This window comes from Juglans microcarpa x Juglans regia, chromosome 3D, assembly GCF_004785595.1.
Source record: "Juglans microcarpa x Juglans regia isolate MS1-56 chromosome 3D, Jm3101_v1.0, whole genome shotgun sequence".
Classification (NCBI taxonomy): Eukaryota; Viridiplantae; Streptophyta; class Magnoliopsida; order Fagales; family Juglandaceae; genus Juglans; species Juglans microcarpa x Juglans regia.
In genome coordinates this window covers 10630628-10650523 of record NC_054598.1, presented here as the reverse complement: position 1 = coordinate 10650523, position 19896 = coordinate 10630628, and the positions used below count along the sequence as shown (strand labels likewise).

The following is a 19896-nucleotide window of genomic DNA, read 5'->3' as shown; positions in this document are numbered from 1 at the left end:
CAACCAAAGAATGGGAGCAAACAGAGGCGACCTTCAAGGAGGTTTTAGAGAGAAATGACTATGAGGATCAGGCAAATGTGATATTGGGAAATATGGGACAAGACTTTTATATGGAAGGACAACAACAAACTGGGCTCCTATCTAAGGGGCCCAATAAATCTAGCCAACTCAACTATTGGTGACTGGAAGTCAAGCCCAGCAGTGCACTATGGAATTGAAAGACAATCGTGAGGAGAATACGGATGGATAACAAGGCAGAATGGACTAGCATTATCCTTATAGTACAAAGACTTGTGGAAGTTGGAAGAAAAGGGCTATAGGAAAAGGTATGTGTTCTATCTCACTTTCTAAAGAGATAGGAAATAAGAGCGCTTTAGATGATGTGAGTGACTTACATTCTCAAGCTCACGTGGTTAAGAAGAGTAGAACAAAGGGAGAGGTGCTTTCCTCATATGTGTTACAACAGAAGCTAGTAAGGGAGGATAACATTGTTTTCAACAGACTTTTATTGATAGGGGCTGCTCACCAGCCCTGTCGAAACTAATGAAAATCTTAAGTTGAAATTCTCGTGGGTTTGAGAACCCATAGGGAATTCGAGCTCTTCGTGACTTAGTCAAGAAGGATAAAAAATCCATGGTCTTCAGCAAGAATGTCAGTGCATCACAGCAATAGGAGATTATGGCCTTTTAGGGTGTCCAACAGTTTCAACAATATGATCAATATTTGGGACTGCCTCCTATGATAGGTCAAGAAAAAACTAAGGCTTTCTCAGAGTTGAAGCACAAAGTTTGGAAGAAATTACAAGGCTGGAAGGAAAGATTACTCTCACAGGGGGGAAGGAAAATTCTCATTAAAGCATTGACCATGTCTATTCCAACATATACAATGAGTTGTTTTAAGTTGCCTGGAACTTTCTGCTCTGAGTTGAAAAATATGATGACAAACTTTTGGTAGGGTCAAAGACAAAATGAGAATAAGATTAGATGGATAAGTTGGAGGAAGATGTGGGATTCAAAAGGTGAAGGGGGTATAGGGTTCAAGGATCTCGAGACTTTTAATATGGCTCTGCTAGCTAAACAAGGATGGAGGATTATGAATGAGGAGTCTACTCTGGTGCATAAAGTGTTCAAAGCAAAGTATTTTCCTGACTCAAGTTTCTGTGAAGCAAAACTAGGCACAACCCCATCTTATGTATGAAGAGGAATCTGGGAGGCAAAGAAGGGACTGTTGAAAGGCTGCAGATGGAGTGTAGGGAATGAGAAGACTATAAATGTTTGGACAAATTATTGGATACCAGAAAATGAAGTCATCACACCATGTAGCAATGAGATCTCAACAATTAAAGAAGAAAAAGTGGAATGTTTAATTGATCAAACCACAAAGTGGTGGAATGTAGAGAAAGTCAGAAGCCTTCTACCACCAAGAGCTGTAGTAGAGGTCTTGAAAATCATTTTAGCACCAGGGGATCGAGAGGACAAATTAATCTGGGAGCATGAAAAGGATGGTCAGTATAGTGTGAAAAGTGCCTATAGATTTTTTCATGCCATTGGAAAAACTAGAGATGAAGGTGAGAGCTCAAATGCATAAATTTAGAAAAGTATATGGAGGAAGATTTGGAAGTCACAATTACCAAATAAGGTGAAGGTGTTTGCATGGCGAGCTTGTAAAAATGGCTTGCCAGCTCTGCACTACTTAAAAACCCGGAAGTTGGTTCTGGAGGATGACTGCATTTTTTGCAAGGAGGAAGTGGAAGATACGGGACATGCCCTTTGTTCTTGCCCATCCATTAGAGAGTGCTGGAAGAAACACCTAAACTATTTGCTCCCACCTGGATTTAGAGGAAAGTTTAAGGAGTTAGTGCAGACAGTGATGAAAACCAGTACAGGTGGAGTTAGAAAAGTTTTGTCTCATTGTATCAAGAATTTGGTATAGAAGAAATCAAAAGATTCATGAAGATAAATACTTATTTCCTGTGTAAGTGGTGGAATATGCACTATCTCTACAGAAAGATCATAAGGAGCTTCAAAGTCAAGAAAAGCATCTGACTCACTTGCAATGCTGCTGGGCTCCTCCACCTTCAGGAACAATGAGCTGAATGTCGATGGAGCCGTTTTTCATGATTAGTGTAGGATAGGGGTGGGCATTATCCTTAGAGATGCCAAGGGTGAAGTTGTGATGACTGCTAGTAAAAAAGAAAATGAAGTTAAAGATCCTACAGAGATTGAACTTCTCGCTATGTTTAAAGGGCTCCAACTATGTATTTCTATGGGTTTAAATGAACTGATTGTGGAAAGTGACTCTTTACTTATGGTGAAAGAGATACAAGTTGGTGGAGAATCTTTAGCATTACTGGGCAACCTGATTCAAGAAGTTAAAGAGTTGATGCAGAAGATCCCACTCTGCATTGTGCAACATGTTAGGCGCATAAGAAATAAGGCTGCTCATAGACTTGCAAAATATGCTTGAAATGTAGATGACATTACTGTGTGGTGGAATTCTGGTCCATATTTCATTTCCAAATTCTTTGGACAGATATGCATTTGTAACGTTTCTCTTCTCATTGAATGAAATGGCTTTGCTATATATATAAAAAAAAAAAAAAAATTCATTTGTAGTGTATATATATAAATATAAATGAAAGTGAATATTGTTATTTGCTTCGAACACGTAACATTATTAGTAGCGTAACATATATTATAATATTTACGATATAATTCATTACTTGTAATTAATGTTATGTTAGAATCGTTGAATATACTTTTTCTAAAAAAAAGTGATATTTATTGAATTTAATATGAAAAAAACATAAATATTATTGACAGAAGAGTAATGTTAGGAATAAACTTTAAATAGATAAGTCTTGTGTAGGTTTTTTGTGAAAAAGTGAATTCCAACTCTTTTATACTTTTTTAACATAAATCCATTTGTTTACAAAGACTTGTACATAATTTATCTCTTTAAACTTATACAAATTATTTCTTTGAAAGAAGACCTAATATAATAATTAATACGGGTTGCATTACAGCCCTTGAGGACTCCTACCCTCCCGATAAGTGCATTCTTTATATAAATATATATATATATATATATATATATATAAAATGAGTGATGCTACATACATTCGTAAAGTGTATAAGCGCCGTACAATCGTTTTAAAAAAAAGTAAGATCTACCATTAAAAGAGATTGCACAATCATATTTACTCAACTTTTTAAAAAAACTTAGAGAAATGATAAAACAACTACTGCTTTAAAATTATTTTACAATCATTTAATAAAATAATATTTTTCCAAATATTTATTTTAGTTTTAATTTTAATTTGATGTGTTTAAAATTTTAAAAGATATTATTTTATTAATAAATTGTAAATAAAGTATAGTGGGGTTAGGGGTGGGCTCCGACTCCGACAGAGTCGGAGTGCCCACCTCCGAACTCCAACTCTGACTGGGGTCGGAGGTTAAAATATCCTTCGACTTCAACTTCGACTCCAATTGGAGTCAGAGCTCAGAGCTCTGATCGCAGTAGCAACTGGCCTTTTTCAGGCCCAGTTACCATACAAAGAAAATGGACTCCAAATCTCTTATTAGCGTAATATTAACCCATGTTTAATAATGTAAAAAATAATTAAAAAAATCTAAAATATTGCAAAAAATAAATTAAAAAGCTAAAATTTAAATACAATAACTAAATCAAGCTCCAAATCTCAAACCACAAATTTAAATTTAAAACTACAAATCGCAATAAATTTAAATTTACAGTACAAAAATATTGAATAATGTCATAGATTTCATTCAAATGTGAAATAGCCATAATGGCCAATGCCCCGCATCAGTCTAAGACAGTCCATGCGTTTGAGTCGATGACTCGATAGTGATTTCCAATTTTCTTACTTGAAGTTTTAACTTTTATTGATCAAATGTACTATCTTTTCTTTAGTTATTAAACTATAGACTTCTAAACCATCATCCAAGACTCTAAGTGATATTATGAATTCACATCCACTTCTAACTCTGACGAGTTTTGCATGATGGTAATCATCCCACAGTATGTCCATCTCAAACTCTCAATCATTTACAATTAGTCTGGGATTCACAGTTAGGTCTACAAATTCATATAAATTATAAATTAAATAATGAAAACATTAGAATTATGTAAATAATAATTTAAAATCATTTCCTTCATCGTTGTCTTCTCCTCGGCATGCCTTTTCAAATAATCGCACATCACAGTATACGGTGAAGGCATGGGAAATCGTGGCTCTAAAGTGTACACAAATTTGCGGAAGCCTGCCTTATCAACCGTGATAAAAGGCATCTGATCAGTGATGATCATCTCCGCAAGAACATCCATCAACCTCTTCTCACTGTATTAAGGGAATGATAGCTTATTAATCTGCGTGTCATCAGTGGCCGTAGAAGTCTCGTAACTTAGCTTTGTCTGATCAGTTGCTACCAGCCCTTTGTGTATCTTATACCGCTGGCAGCTCGTAAGATGTGTTATTAATACTAATGTGTCTTGCTTCTTCGAATGACAACCGCATAGTTGCCCACAATAATGGCATCAAGCTTGCGAGTTCTCACGATCACCAGGAACTTTGGTGAAATGTTTCCAAGTCCACGACCTTTTTTTACTAGGTCGTGTTGGTGGATCGGCCTCAACATTCATCAACTCCTCCTCCTCATTAAGCATGCCTACATCTTTTATATCTATTAGGACTCAATTACTTGCACAGGAGTTACCTGCTCTAGATGGAGGTCTACAGCTTGAGGCCCTGAAGTACTAGTTGGTGACGCTAATAGTTGTGCATCATCCTCTTGTGGAAACATACGGTGAGAATTAGATAGTGTAACATTCATAATTTGAACAAATAATCCGAAATAATTAACAAACAACTGTCATTTTAAATGTTATGATAATTATCTACAAATTTGAAACACATTGAAAATGAAAAATATATGTGTCTAGTTGTGTTTGTAATTTTAAAAATAAATAAAACATAAAAAAATAAACGTCCGCTCAAGCCACGCTCGAGCCAAGGCTCGGGCGAACAATTTGTGTTATGTTTGCTTGAGCCAAACTCGAGCGAAAGCTCGAGTTCATATATCTGTGTGATATTCACTCGAGCCACAATTGAGCAAAGGCTCGATCGATCAATCTGTGCGATATTCGTTCGAGCCAAACTCGAGCACCACTCGAGCGAACCTCACTTGGAACAAAAAAATCCAATTTTTACAAAATATATATCCTTAATTCTTAAATTTAACAGTCTAAAAATAGAAATCATTGAAATGAAAACAACAAAAAAGTTGAAATGAACAACAAACCATACACATTTTATAAAAGGAGTCACAAATCACATTTCACAAATCACATTTTACAATTACACGGATGAACAAAAAATCTATTGGAGGAGGAAATTAGAAATCATTCTTACAATTACTCCGATGACGGCAAAGTCGCAGACGGCAACTGAAGGTGATGACAAACAGCATTTAGAGGTAAACTTCCTCGTGCGAAAGCTGAAACTTGAAAGTGACGGGGAAAGAAGGGTGTCCTGCATTTTGGATCTCGTTCTTTCACGAAACAAACAATATCATTTTGTTCATATATTTTTTTTAAACAATCAGAGTTTGAAGTTCGGATTTCAGAGCCCACATAAGTTCCGACTCCAACTCTGACTACTAGAGTTTAAGAATCGGAGCTTTGTCAGAACTCGGACGGAGGTCGAAATTTTTGCCTACCCCTAAGTAGTAAGGCTATCATTGCTCAAAGAAAAATGCTTAATACAGTCGTCTCGTGTAAGCGCGGGGGAACCGCTTCCTACGTGGAAAATGAAGTCAAAACGATTCGTTTAAGCCAAGTTTGCTCTCCCTCCCTCAGTTTGATCTCCCACCGAAGCCACCCTCGAACCTTCCCTCCCTTCCTCTGCCTTGAACTAGTTTTCTTCTTTGCATGACAGCTCTGCCCCTCCTTCCCTTCGTCTTCCCACGATCGTCTACCCAAGATCTTGGCGTTCACCCTTCCTCACGTATAGATCTATTGACTTGGAGTGTTTTTGTCACCCTTCTTCCCCCCTTCTTCGATTTCTTTGGACTTAAAACTTTTTTGGTGATCTCTATTTGCTTGTTGATACTCTTCTTCATCCTGCCGCTTGCTATGGCATCACCGTGATTTATTTTATTTTTTTGATTTTGGACTTATCTAATTCTGACATGATGATACATAGGATTTAGGGCTTTCGGTGTTTTTTTTTTTTTTTTTTTCAATGAAAGAAACCAAATCTGTGGGAATATAGATCTTCCATTTTCTTAAGGGAGTGAAGCAAAGAAAATCCTATTGCAGGTTGGGTTTGCTTTACAAAGAGATCGGCAGAGCATGGGTAGAAGGTATGTGGAAGTTTCAGATGCAAAAGGCAGGATTACTACAATGCTGTTGCAGTTCCCACACGAAGACCGGACGAAGGACCAGACGAAGATTTTCTCCTTCGACTTACTCCCACACAAAGACCAATGAAGAAACAAAATAGATGGCACCACTCCCACATGAAGACGAGGCAAAAACGAGATTTGCAATTCTTTAAATGTAGATGAAGATGCTTAGTTTTTGGTTTTTTTTTTTTAAATTGACGTGGTAATTAAAAAATATTATTTTAAGTATTAACTGTACACCATTTACTAGGGGTGGGCAGCGGGGCCCCGCCCCCGCTGCCCCGACCCGCTTCCGCCCCGCCTCCGTTAGGCGGGGTGGATCACCCCGCCCGTCAGATGCGGGCGGCGGGGCCACCCGCCCGCATCTGGGGCAACATTCGGGGGCGGGGGCGGGCTGGGGTGACCCCCGCCCCGGATATAACCCGCCCCGCCCCGCGAATATTATTATATATATAATTATAATTATATATAATTATATTATATATTATACGTTATTTACATATATTTAAAAAAAAAAAAAAAAAACCCAGGCATGAAACGACGTCGTTTCATGCCTGGGTTTAAAATTAAAACCGAAACCCTTGGTCCCTTACGCAGCCCCCCCTACTTCTCATCTCAGTTCTCACCTCTCACTCTCGCTCGCAGCGGCGCAGCCTCGCTCTCGCCTCTCTCTCTCTCTGAGTTACTTCTCGCAGCCGTGAGCCGCCGCCCGGTCCATCTATCTGCATCGCCATCCCCGTCGCACGACTCCGACTCGCACCCGGTTCCTCTCTCTTCATCTCCGAAGGTAAGAAACCCAAAATTTTAAATCAATTTTTTTTTATTTACATATTTAATGGAGATTGGAGGAAGGATGGGGTTTATCGGAGATGGAGGATGGGATTTTGTGAATTGTGTGCTGTGAAGTTTAGATTGTGCATGTGGTTTGATCTTTGAAATTTTGAATGTGACCCGTGAATTGTGTGCTGTGATTTTTTTTTTTTTTTTTGCATTATATAATGTGTGTAAATCACTGAATTTCAATATTATTGTGTCTAGGGCTCCAATCCGAAACCCTAAATTAATTTAGGGGTTTTAATCTTTGAAACCCCTAAATTAATTTAGGGTTTCGAAATACCCTAAATTAATTTAGGGGTTTTAATCTTTGAAACCCCTAAATTAATTTAGGGTTTCGAAATTCCCTAAATAGCCCAATCCGAAACCCTAAATTAATTTAGGGGTTTTAATCTTTGAAACTCCTAAATTAATTTAGGGTTTCGAAATACCCTAAATTAATTTAGGGGTTTTAATCTTTGAAAAACTTAAATTAATTTAGGGTTTCGAAATTCCCTAAATAGCCCAATCCGAAACCCTAAATTAATTTAGGGGTTTCAAATCTTTGAAACCCCTAAATTAATTTAGGGTTTCGAAATACCCTAAATTAATTTAGGGGTTTTAATCTTTGAAACCCCTAAATTAATTTAGGGTTTCGAAATTCCCTAAGTAGCCCAATCCGAAACCCTAAATTAATTTAGGGGTTTTAATCTTTGAAACCCCTAAATTAATTTAGGGTTTCGAAATTCCCTAAATAGCCCAATCCGAAACCCTAAATTAATTTAGGGGTTTTAATCTTTGAAACCCCTAAATTAATTTAGGGTTTCGAAATTCCCTAAATAGCCCAATCCGAAACCCTAAATTAATTTAGGGGTTTTAATCTTTGAAACCCCTAAATTAATTTAGGGTTTCGAAATTCCCTAAATAGCCCAATCCGAAACCCTAAATTAATTTAGGGGTTTTAATCTTTGAAACCCCTAAATTAATTTAGGGTTTCGAAATACCCTAAAGAGCCCAATCCGAAACCCTAAATTAATTTAGGGGTTTTAATCTTTGAAACCCCTAAATTAATTTAGGGGTTTAATCTTTAAAATTGCTATGCACTAGGGGTTTAAAAAATTAATTTAGGGGTTTAAAAACAGAATTTGATGTTCCCTACCAAATTGAACAAAAAAAAAAAAAAAGAATGCACTAGGGTATTTCGAAATTCAATATAATGAATTAAGATGAAATATATATATATATATATATATATATATATATATGAAATTATGAATGTCAAGTGGTACTTTTTTTTATTCTACTTTTTTTTTTTTTATGTTCATTATAATTTATATAGTTGCTATGCTTATGCCTTATAGTCTTTCAAGTTATAAATATATATATATATATATATATATATATAAATAACTAAAACCACTATAAGTCTTTTTATAACTTGAATAATTAATGTGTCTTTTTAATGCCTAAAATTTATGACTTTAAATTTTTTACAATTGTTTGATGAATTATATGGTCTAATTTTTTATTCTAATTTTTTTTTATGTTCATTATATATTTGCTATGTTTTCTATAATTTCAGATTTGTTGTTTGCTTGAGTTAGGGATATGCCAGCAGATTCTAGTGCGAGCTCTCCTTTCCAGGCCGAGGGCACCCCTACCCCTACCCCTACACCTACACCTACACCTACCCCTCCTAGTCAAACCCCAACCCCTAGCCCTACGGCACCTTGCCCCGCCCCCAAGCCCAACAAGAAACCTGCTTCAATAGTTTGGAGTCATTTCACCAAACTAGAGGGTGGTGACTCAAGTAACCCCCAAGCCAAGTGTAACTATTGTGGAAAAATTTATGGATGTCACTATAGGAAACATGGCACCTCACAATTAAAGGTGCACTTAGAAGAGCAATGCAAAAAAAGTCCAATATTAAGATCATTACAAGACAAAAGCCAATCTAGGCTAGAAATTGGACTTAAAAAAATGGCGGATGAGACTAGTGGGGGTGCAACTTTGAAGGGGTATACTAAGTATGATCCCGATGAGTGCAGAAGACACCTAACTCGTATGGTCATAATGGACGAGCTACCTTTTCAAATTGTTGATGGGAAAGGGTTCCAAGCGTATTCTCGCTACTTGGAACCAAGGTTTAACATTCCTTCTCGCCACACGGTGGCAAGGGATGTAAAAAAACATTATTACATTGAAAAGGAGAAGTTGAGGGGTCAATTGGCGGATCAATTTGTTTGTCTCACCACTGACACTTGGACATCGATCCAAAATTTTAATTATATGTCTTTGACTGTGCATTTTATTGATTGTCATTGGACATTGCAAAAGAAAATTATAAAATTTTGTAAAATCACCGATCATAAGGGTGAGACAATTGGAAAGGCCTTGGAGGCCGCAATAAAGGAGTGGGGGTTGACCCGAGTGGTTACAGTCACAGTCGATAATGCCTCGTCTAACGATGTTGCATTGGGACATCTAAAGACCTATCTTAGAGAGGCAAATAAGACACTCATGGGTGGTGAGTGTCTGCATGTGAGATGTGCGGCACATATTCTGAATCTGATTGTCACTGATGGTTTGAGAGATCTTCATGACTCGATTACTCGGGTTAGGACTGCTGTGAGATGGGTGAGATCTTCTCCTTCGAGGTTGGACAAATTCAAGGTTGCTGCGAGACTTGCGGGCCTAACATCTAAGAGGGGCCTTTGTACTGATATGCCTACACGATGGAACTCAACATTTCTGATGTTGGAGGCGGCCCAAGAATATAAGCTGGCATTTACATTATTGGGTGACGAAGACATCCAATATGTTAAATATTTTGATGATCACGGGGGATTGGGGAAACCCGTAGAGGATGATTGGGAAATTGTAACTAATTTTGTAGAGTTTTTGAGGCTTTTTTACGATGTCACCATGAGGCTATCTGGAACTTTGTACCCTACATCCAATATTGTATGTCAGCAAATATGTAGGGTAAAAGAAGAATTAGATGACATGGTCGCGGGTGGTCACATTAGAATGCGGGAGATGTCATTGATTATGAGGACAAAGTACGACAAGTATTGGGGAGATTTAACGAAGGCTAATATTTTGTTATATGTAGCTGTCGTCTTTGACCCGAGGTATAAGTTGGATGGCATGATATTTGGATTGGGCCTTGCGTACGGGCAAGTATGGGCAGAGCTTATTGCAGCAAGGGTTCGAGAAACCCTTACTAGATTATTTGATGAGTTTTCCACCCTGCGGGGTGGTAATATTGCGGCACCTACACCTACCCCCTCAGCCTCAAGCTCACAGTTTCCTGAAGTCGAGGTTGGGAAAAGACGTAGATTGGAGTGGGGTGAGAGGTATGAGCAGACCCCCTTCCTTCGGAGTTCTATAGAGGCTCAGCCAGAGATAGACAGATACTTAGCAGCAGAGATTCTACCATTTTCCCGAGATTTTGATATATTAAGTTGGTGGAAGGTGAATGCCGTGAAGTATCCCATCCTTGGAGAGATAGCCCGCACACTTTTGGCCATCCCTGTTAGCACAGTAGCCTCAGAGTCGGCCTTTAGCACGGGAGGACGTGTATTAGATTCATTTCGGAGTTCATTAGCTCCTGCCACTGTGGAGGTTTTGATTTGCACGCAGAATTGGATCAAGGAAACTCCAATTCATGTTCCGGATGTTCTTGAGTATGAGAAGGCCGACGTCGAGGAGGATAGTGATGATCAGTTTGGATCTGGTATTTATTTTAATTTCATTTTATAATTTCTTATTTTAATTTATTTATTTTCATTTAATTGGTATTCATTAATTTGATTTCAAATTTAATACTTATAGTGATACATGAGACGACGTCTACGGCTACCTCCGATGCAGTATGACTTTGTATTGGACCCACCATTGTCATGGTTTGCACAATTTCTTCCATAATTGTTTTTTGCATTTAAAATTTTGTTTCATCTTTATAACTTTTTAATTCTAATTTGTTTTATTTTTAACTTATTAATATTTCAGGTTTTATAACTTATTGACTTTTATGATCTTGATTTTCAGTCTCACAGCAATCGACATAACTCACCACTCAGTGAACTCACCGCTACGGCTCCACTCCAAAATCAAATTGATCAAATTGAAAAATTATGATTTTATTCATTTAACATTAATTGTAATGTTGCTACAATAGTTAATTGTATAATTTGTAATATTTATTTCTTTTAGAGGAGTTTGTAATAGTGTAATAGTTTATTAGTTCTCTTAATTTGTATAATTGTGAACAAAATATTTTAGCATAGTGCCTTACTGCCTTAGTGATGATTACTACTTAATTAGTTAATAACGTAATAGTTCAATGTATGATTCTATATATCCCTTATATATATATTTTTTTTCCTGTTTTTAAATATATATACTTTTTAATCTAAATAATGGGCTCAAATGGCTCAAAAACGAATTATGGGCCCAAAGTGGCCTAAAAACCGATTCTGGGCCAATTAGGGCCCAGAAAAATGTACTGGGCCGAAGGCCCAGTATGGGGCGGGGGGTGCGGACGGGTGGGGGTCCACCCCCGCACCCCGCCCCCGCCATGCGGGGGCGGGGTCCGGGGAGAAATTCCCCACCCCCGCATATGCGGGGGCGGGGGGCAGAGGAGGGGTGGCCCCGCCCCGTAGGGGGCGGGTATCACCCCTACCATTTAGAGGCGGGGGCGGGGTCCGGGGAGAAATTCCCCACCCCCGCATATGCGGGGGCGGGGGGCGGGAGAGGGGTGGCCCCGCCCGTAGGGGGCGGGTATCACCCCTACCATTTAGAAGTGCCGACCGTCGTCTATAGAAGAATTGTTGCTCAAAATCTTATGCACTAACCAGTATTTCATCTCTTTCCTAACAAATACACGTTGGGCGTGGGAGAGCAATCATGAGGAGCGTTCCACAGATTTGTACTTTACCAAACGGATACGCCACGCGTGCCATTCGAAGTGTGTCGTACAGTGCCCATCAATTTCAACGGTACCTTTGATAATCAGCCCCAATCTCGGTCCGATGACCGAATCTTCTATCAGATATTCCCCGAGTTCAAATCTCACATATAGGTATTGCCTAGATCTCACGTATAGGCGTTGCAACGTGCATCTCTTCAATCTCACAATGCTTTTATTTAGGAGATAGGCTAACCATCTTGGGTTTTAGTTGTATATTTACTTTGTATTGAACTTGGGCTCGCTACAGTTCAGTCTTCGCCAGGTCAGTTCTTATCCATCACAGTTCTCTCCTTCTCTTGTGCTTGCTTCAGTTTCTGTGGATACCCAACTGCTTCCTTTGATATTTTGGAAACCAGTTCCTTATTTAGCTTCCGTAACTGGGGAATCAGTATATCTCTATCAATATATTTACAAACATGTTGGCCTGCTTTGTTATGAAATTTTGTTGGACTCTCTCTCTCTGTGCTTGATAATAATGGTGGGTAAATGGCAACACTCTGCATTTCGTTAATGCTTCTGGGAAGATAGTATCTGAAGTGTTTTTGACCTTCTCATATTGACTTATTTAGGGTATTCTATAAAATTCTTTACTATGAACTCACTTATTGCGTTTTTTTGTTTTAAATTTCTCCTTTAAATTGAATTCAGGTCCTGCGTAGGTATTGGGATGAGAGGACTAAAGCTGATCTCCTTGGCAATTCTATTGGCTCTTACGAACCTTCCGGAAGCGTGGTCACATGGAGATCAGCCTCTGTCGAAAATTGCTATTCATAAGGCAATATCTGCTCTTCATGAACGTGCTTATGTTAAAGCTTCTCCTGAAATTCTCGGAATGAAGGTACGCTCCAACAGCGCCGTGTTTGTAACTGTCTTAGTATTTAAGCATTTGGATTCAAAGAAAAACTTGTTTAACTGACCTTGATGATGATTTAAATTCTCATGCTTTTCAAGTTTTATCATTGTGGCCGTTGATCTCCTGTGTAGATCATAGAATGTGCCAGAGAACCACTGAGGGAGGGATCAACCCCTAAAATCATGAAGAACATAGTTTTGCTCCTGACTGATGCGAGTTTTATTCACTTTTCTAGGGACAATCTACAGAATGGGTGGCGTTGGAATATGGCTCTCCAAACCCATCAGTTGATGATTGGATAGGAGTATTTTCTCCTGCCAATTTCAGGTGAGTATATATCATTGCATTTCAATTGACATTTGGGACCTTGCGACATCTTCATTGTTTCATGTGCGGCATGTGCCTGCAATTAAACCAAACGGCATTGATCTAAATGGAAGCCTTTTACTTCATTTTAAGTGCTTCCACCTGTCCCGAAGTAAATCCAAGAGTTTATCCCCCGCTACTGTGTACTGCACCTATTAAGGTTCGTTCTGCACAGTGGGATAGCTTTTCTGAATTAATTCTTAGCGTGATATTCTTTGTAATTGAAAAAGAGAAGAAAAGTGAACTGGGATTTTCTTACTTCTTTTGCAGTATCAGTATGCAAACTACTCCAGTCATAATTACAAAGACACTGGGAAAGGATATTTGAAGCTTCGGCTGATTAACCAGAGATCAGACTTCGCTTTTGCATTATTTTCTGGTGGCTTGTCAAATGTATGCTAAAAAATGTCTTTTCCCTAGCATCTGCATATCCATGCATGACTAACTTGTACCAAATTGTTGGGATCTAATAGTTCTTATGTGATGGATGCTTCTGATCTACTGCTGGATAGATACTTTTGGCAGCTAACCCTCTTTGATAGTACCGTAGTAGCATCTAAATGTGCAAATGTCTTGGCAGAAGCAGATTAATGCTTGGTGGACTACAGTATAAATCTATTAATGCCTTGGTCTCGAATACTTATGTTGGAAAATTGAATCCTTTTTTGTCACCCTGCACTTCGTTGACCGCCACCATTTTTCTCCTATCGCTGGCATTTATGGCTTTCTGCAAGGCCTCTACCTATATCCATTTGGCTCTCTCCTCTCGTGTGCTGTCATCTTCTTTTATATTCAACACATTTACTTTTAGTTATTTTTATTTTGAATCTTGATTAGCCCTCGCTGCAATTGCTTATTTATTTTGTGTTGTTTTTAATTATAGCCCAAGCTAGTGGCAGTGTCGAACCATGTAGCTTTTGCAAATCCAAATGCACCAGTTTACCCACGCTTAGCACAAGGAAAAGAATGGAATGAAGTAAGTACAATTTCTTCTTTCTTTTAAGGTAAAGGAGTCCTCTTCTGTTGTGTGCCTAGAATATGAATGCAGAAAAAGATAGTTCATCGCGTCCCACCTTTTTTTAAGCTATTCTTTTATCTAGAAGCTTGTGTTCCATTTGTTTACTGGCACCTTCTTGTACATTTTTTTTGCCGACTTTACTTTTCTTCTTTCCCTTCAGCTATATAATTGGATGTGACAGTTGTTGTAATGCTACCTTTGTAGTTACTGCTTTTACTTAGCGTTCTTACGACTTTCAAGGAGATAACTTGAAATGGTACTCAGATGACTGTGACATGGACAAGTGGATATGGGATCTATGAAGCAGAGCCTTTTGTTGAGTGGGGTCGAAAAGGAGGTGACCATGTGCATTCCCCAGCTGGGACACTGACTTTTGATCGTAACAGCATGTGTGGTGTGTAACATTATTTCCTTCGTACTTTGTTTTCTTAAAAGCTATCTGGGAGTTGGCCCTTTCTTAAAAACAATTGCTTTATGGTTCATTTTGCTATGCAAAATTGTCAAAAATTCCCAAAATTGGGTTACGTCCCATTGGTAGATATTTTACTTTACCAATGTATATCCACAGGTGCACCAGCAAGGACAGTGGGCTGGCGTGATCCTGGATTTATACATACCAGTTTTCTGAAGGAGTTGTGGCCCAATGCTTTGTATGTTGTATCTTTAGCCTTGCATACGATGTTTTTCTGGATGTTTCACCTCTTAAAACATTGGGATTTTTAGGCCAAGTTTTATGCTGAGAGAAGGACCTTTGATGTAGACTTCTAGGCACATTCCATCCATAAAGGCCTTGTTTGCATTCAAAAACCCACCTCAACTCATTTCAACTCATCTCATCTCATCATTACAACTTTCTCAAATTCTCACACAAAATATAATAAACAATTTAACTTTTTCAAATCCCAAAACAACTTTCCCAAATTCCCACACAAAATATAATAAATAATTTAACTTTTATTCTACTATTCACAAACCATCTCAATCCATCTCAACTCATCTCTGAATCCAAACCACTCCTTAGGTTTCTTTTGGCAGAATCTTACTTTCTGGCCAAAAATCATGGAAACTTCAATTTATATATTTAAGTATGACTACAAAGTTTAGTGCAAGGCTGATATAAATAAAATACCCGGTGGAATGATATAAGAAATATTTTATTGTGCTGTCATTTTTTCCTCATATTTTTAGCGGTGCAATCATCCATAATTATGATTAGTTCACCAAGAAGAAAAGTGAAAATCTGGTGTTAGACTAATTGCTCTCTTAACTATTTCTCTCCATTATGAAGTGGTCCAATACATTTGAAATTCTAAATATAGCTCTCTGAAAAGGACTGAGTTTGAATTAAGAATAGTTTTCAAGATGAGGTTACTATAAGGTACTATTCACAGTTGGCTGCTTTACTTTACTGGCAGCTAAACATTCAATATTCTTCTTATTGATTATTCAGGTATACTTACAAGCTGGGGCATAGATTATTCAATGGTACCTATTTTTGGAGTGAACAATATCAGTTTAGAGCTTCTCCTTATCCTGGTCAAAATTCTCTACAACGTGTAGTCATCTTTGGTGACATGGGGAAGGTTTGAACTCATGGAAAATACTAAATATATCTCATGAAATCATACTATTCAGTCATGCTAAAATGACTTTCATATGTTTATGGTTGCAGCAATTATATATATATATATATATATATATATATATTTATATTTATAGATTATCAATATCATCAGGAGCATAAGTATAAGAAAATCAATCAACAAGAACATACTATTATCTTGCTCAACCCTTTTTTTATTATCCTGCGATAACTTTAAATCTATAGATATATGATCTTAAAGGAGTATATGCAATTTCTCACTCCCGAGTAGGATGTGCAGCTTGTTTCAACTCTGATGTTGATTTGCGACATTGCTATTTACCTTGCTTTATGTTTTAAAACAGCATTTTCTAAGATAATAATTCCTATCCAATGAATTATGTGGTTTTTGGATATTCTGCTAAGATCTTTCACCCTGCAGGATGAAGCTGATGGTTCCAACGAATATAACAATTTCCAGCGTGGCTCTCTTAACACCACTCGAGAGCTTATTCAAGACATAAAGAACATTGATATAATTTTCCACATTGGAGATATATGTTACGCAAATGGGTACCTTTCACAGTGGGACCAATTTACTGCACAGGTTGAGGCAATTGCATCAACGGTGCCTTACATGATTGCAAGGTTTACCATAATCTCCTTGCATACAAGATTTCATCATATACTTCTCTTTTGTGCCGTCTTATGTGCCAAATGGTAATTTCTCCTTGCAGTGGTAACCATGAGCGTGACTGGCCCGGGACTGGATCTTTCTATGGGAACATGGACTCTGGGGGAGAATGCGGCGTGTTGGCCGAGACTATGTTTTATGTCCCGGCTGAGAATAGGGCTAAGTTCTGGTAATTGGTTCGACTTTGTTGAGCTTTTCATTGCAATTATTTGCATTCTAAGTTTACTGATAAAAAAAAATAAAAATAAAAAATATTTGCATTCTAAGCTTTTTGTTATTGTTTCTGATAGTTGCTGAAGATTATTATACTCACACCTTTGACCTCAATAATTTATGAATTGAGCAAATCCAAACTCATTTAATCATATAATAAATTAGTCGTTTAATCATGTAATAAATATAAGGGAAAAATCCCCAGCGTAGATGAAAGTGTCTGAAAAGCTCCTGTTACCTGCAGAAGAAAACACATGCTTTTCCCTATCAAATTCATTTTTCAGAAGTTTTTCAAATAATCACATGTATTATTGCTTATAGTTGCAGATTTCTCCTCCTTGACCATAAGAACCAGCCCCCAGATAGTTCCTTGAGTTCACAGGAAACTGACCCAGGGGAGAGAAAAAGAGAGATCTTGATGTACCTTGTTGGAAATCCATTAGTCCGGGAACTTGGCTAACATATATATATATATATATATATATATATATATATAGATAAATATATATATATATATATATATATATATATTAAGCTAACCAGGCTAACACCCCTTTCTTGTGTAGGCATTAAACAAAGGATCTTGAACAGAGGTCCTGCACAGCCACCCTGGAACAGAAACAGGAGCAATGTATAATGGTTCATTACTAACAAGGGTTCCTGCATTCAAATGAAGCACCTGCCAGATAAACAAGCTCTGATACTGAGTCAAAGATAGTTTTATTTAGAGTTATAGCAATATAGGATGTGAGAGGGAAGAAAGAGAAAGTAGGGCTTGAAACGAGATTACCTATCGATCATCATTCTTCTCTCATTGTGTGTATAGGCATAAAATTTAAAATTAAAACTACAACAATTCTGCCATAGTTTGCCCACAATACCTTTTGTAATTGGACTTGCTTCTATATGTAAGAAACTGGCTTGAACAATCTTTCTTTTCAGGTACTCCACTGATTATGGCATGTTCCGGTTCTGCGTAGCTGACACGGAACATGACTGGCGGGAAGGCACAGAGCAATACAAGTTCATTGAGCACTGCTTGGCATCTGTTGACAGACGAAAGCAACCATGGCTAATTTTTCTTGCACATCGAGTACTTGGTTATTCATCATGTACCAGTTATGCAGAAGAAGGATCATTTGAGGAACCAATGGGGAGGGAGAGCCTTCAAACTCTCTGGCAGAAATACAAGGTGGACATTGCTGTGTATGGCCATGTGCACAGTTATGAAAGGACATGCCCCGTATACCAGGTCTTTTTTCTAATTACTTCATGCACAGTTATGAAAATTCGATTTTGGACTGTTTCGAAAGTAGCCTTGCCAATATTGAAGACATATTTTGTGACTTCGAGATGTCAAACAAATTATTGATCTACAGGATATAGGCATTATCTGATAACTTTTCTTCCTATCTCCGAGAGGCGAGAATGATAATTTTATGCTTTTTCTCAAGACAACATCTTCTAGCAAAAACAAAAGCGTCAACAACAGTAGTAAACAATTAAAATCATGGTCGTCGCCTCTACTGGAGTTACTTTGACAGCAGATGCAGATTTTCTTTTTAGCTGGTTATTTTTGTGCAAATCTCCCACAGCTATAGGTCGTTGGTGTGCAATTTGTCAAATATCCCTTTCCAAATAACTTGAAACATCCTTTTTGTGAAATATTTGTTGGCTATCAGCAATTGTATTCTAGACTTTTGTAAGTTGATATTTGTTGCCACTCTTCGCAGAATATTTGCACCAACAAAGAGAAACGCTACTATAAGGGCACCTTGAATGGAACAATACACGTAGTTGCTGGTGGTGGAGGAGCAAGCCTTTCACCATTTACCACCCTCCAAACCAAATGGAGTTTATATAGAGACTATGACTATGGATTCATAAAACTTACAGCATTTGACCATTCAAATCTGTTGTTTGAATACAAGAAGAGCAGGGATGGAAAAGTTTATGACTCTTTCAGAATAACCAGGGATTACAGGGACATCTTGGCCTGCACTGTGGATAGTTGCCCTAGCATGACCCTAGCATCTTGAAGACGGTAATTCCTGTAATGGCTTCACATTGATTATCATGTTGTATCACAATAAGATGTGACCAATGTTTCCTCGGATGCATAGAAACTATTGTAAGAGTTATTTAGCGATTTCAGCTTTTCATCATTATGGTTTAAAAAAAAAAAATAACTTTTTCATCTTTTATAATAGTGGTCGTGTTGGTTTAAATTTTCTGCAAAAAATAAAATAAAATTGTTAGGATATTCTGATGAGAGACATTATCATGTCGCTTTCCTTAAACTATTTTTATTTCATTAATTTGAGCATATTCTGAATTGACTTCGTTTATGCATTAGGTAGTAGAATATAACATTAAATTTGAGCGTATTTTGAATTTATATTTATCTTTTTTACAGAAATAAATAGAATCTAACAATGATCGATGAAATGAATGATCAAAAATAGGTAAGTCGAGAAGATTTTGTATCTGTATTTGCAGTTTGTTTTAGAGCATTGAAAAGCTTTCGAGAGAGAGAGAAGAAAAGAATGTCAACTCGTCTCTCTTCAAGCTTCCATATTATCTAGCCGAATCAATTACCAATAATGTTAGATACAGTTATAGGTTGTGTAAATGTTGCGTATTTTTTTTGAAAGAGAAATGATAGTTGCAGTCGTGTGAGTGCGCAAATTTGTACAATCATTTTAAAAAAAGTAAATAAATACGGAATTCATATAAAAAAAAAATTTAATAGCAAATCTTACTCTTTTTCAAAACGATTGCACAACGTTTACGCATTCTATGATTGCATATAGCATTACTATTTTTCTTTTGAATATGAGTAATGCTAGGAGTGCACGGCGTATTAACGTTGCATGTGATCTGATAACATGTTCATAGTGAATGAAGAATCTTTACAAGCTGGAATGTACACCCGAAATACAAAAGAGGTAAGC

General features: G+C 37.4%; 1 protein-coding gene across 2 annotated transcripts; it reads left to right on the top strand.

Annotated features, from left to right (window-relative positions):
- The first annotated feature begins 12216 nt into the window (after positions 1–12216).
- LOC121256515 (probable inactive purple acid phosphatase 1) lies at positions 12217–19146 on the top strand. 2 transcript variants are annotated; one of them, XM_041157344.1, is made up of 13 exons: positions 12217–12327; positions 12865–13054; positions 13305–13396; positions 13529–13595; positions 13706–13828; positions 14319–14411; positions 14718–14847; positions 15022–15103; positions 15904–16036; positions 16478–16683; positions 16773–16898; positions 17885–18194; positions 18676–19146. In XM_041157344.1, the coding sequence occupies exons 1-13, from the start codon at positions 12278–12280 to the stop codon at positions 18979–18981; spliced, it is 1908 nt and encodes a 635-aa protein (XP_041013278.1). In that variant the 5' UTR covers positions 12217–12277; the 3' UTR covers positions 18982–19146. The 2 variants fall into 2 exon arrangements, with proteins under 2 accessions (XP_041013278.1, XP_041013279.1); XM_041157345.1 differs by having other exon boundaries at positions 12315–12478.
- Positions 19147–19896: the final 750 nt, after the last annotated feature.

What these genes read in the sequence shown, in the direction of transcription:
- LOC121256515 (XM_041157344.1), top strand. Translation starts at nt 12,278, where the DNA reads ATGACCGAATCTTCTATCAGATATTCCCCGAGTTCAAATCTCACATAT. An exon ending in TTTCTGGTGGCTTGTCAAAT is followed by an intron (nt 13,829 to 14,318) that starts GTATGCTAAAAA and finishes TTTTAATTATAG; the next exon opens with CCCAAGCTAGTGGCAGTGTC. An exon ending in GAGAATAGGGCTAAGTTCTG is followed by an intron (nt 16,899 to 17,884) that starts GTAATTGGTTCG and finishes CTTTCTTTTCAG; the next exon opens with GTACTCCACTGATTATGGCA.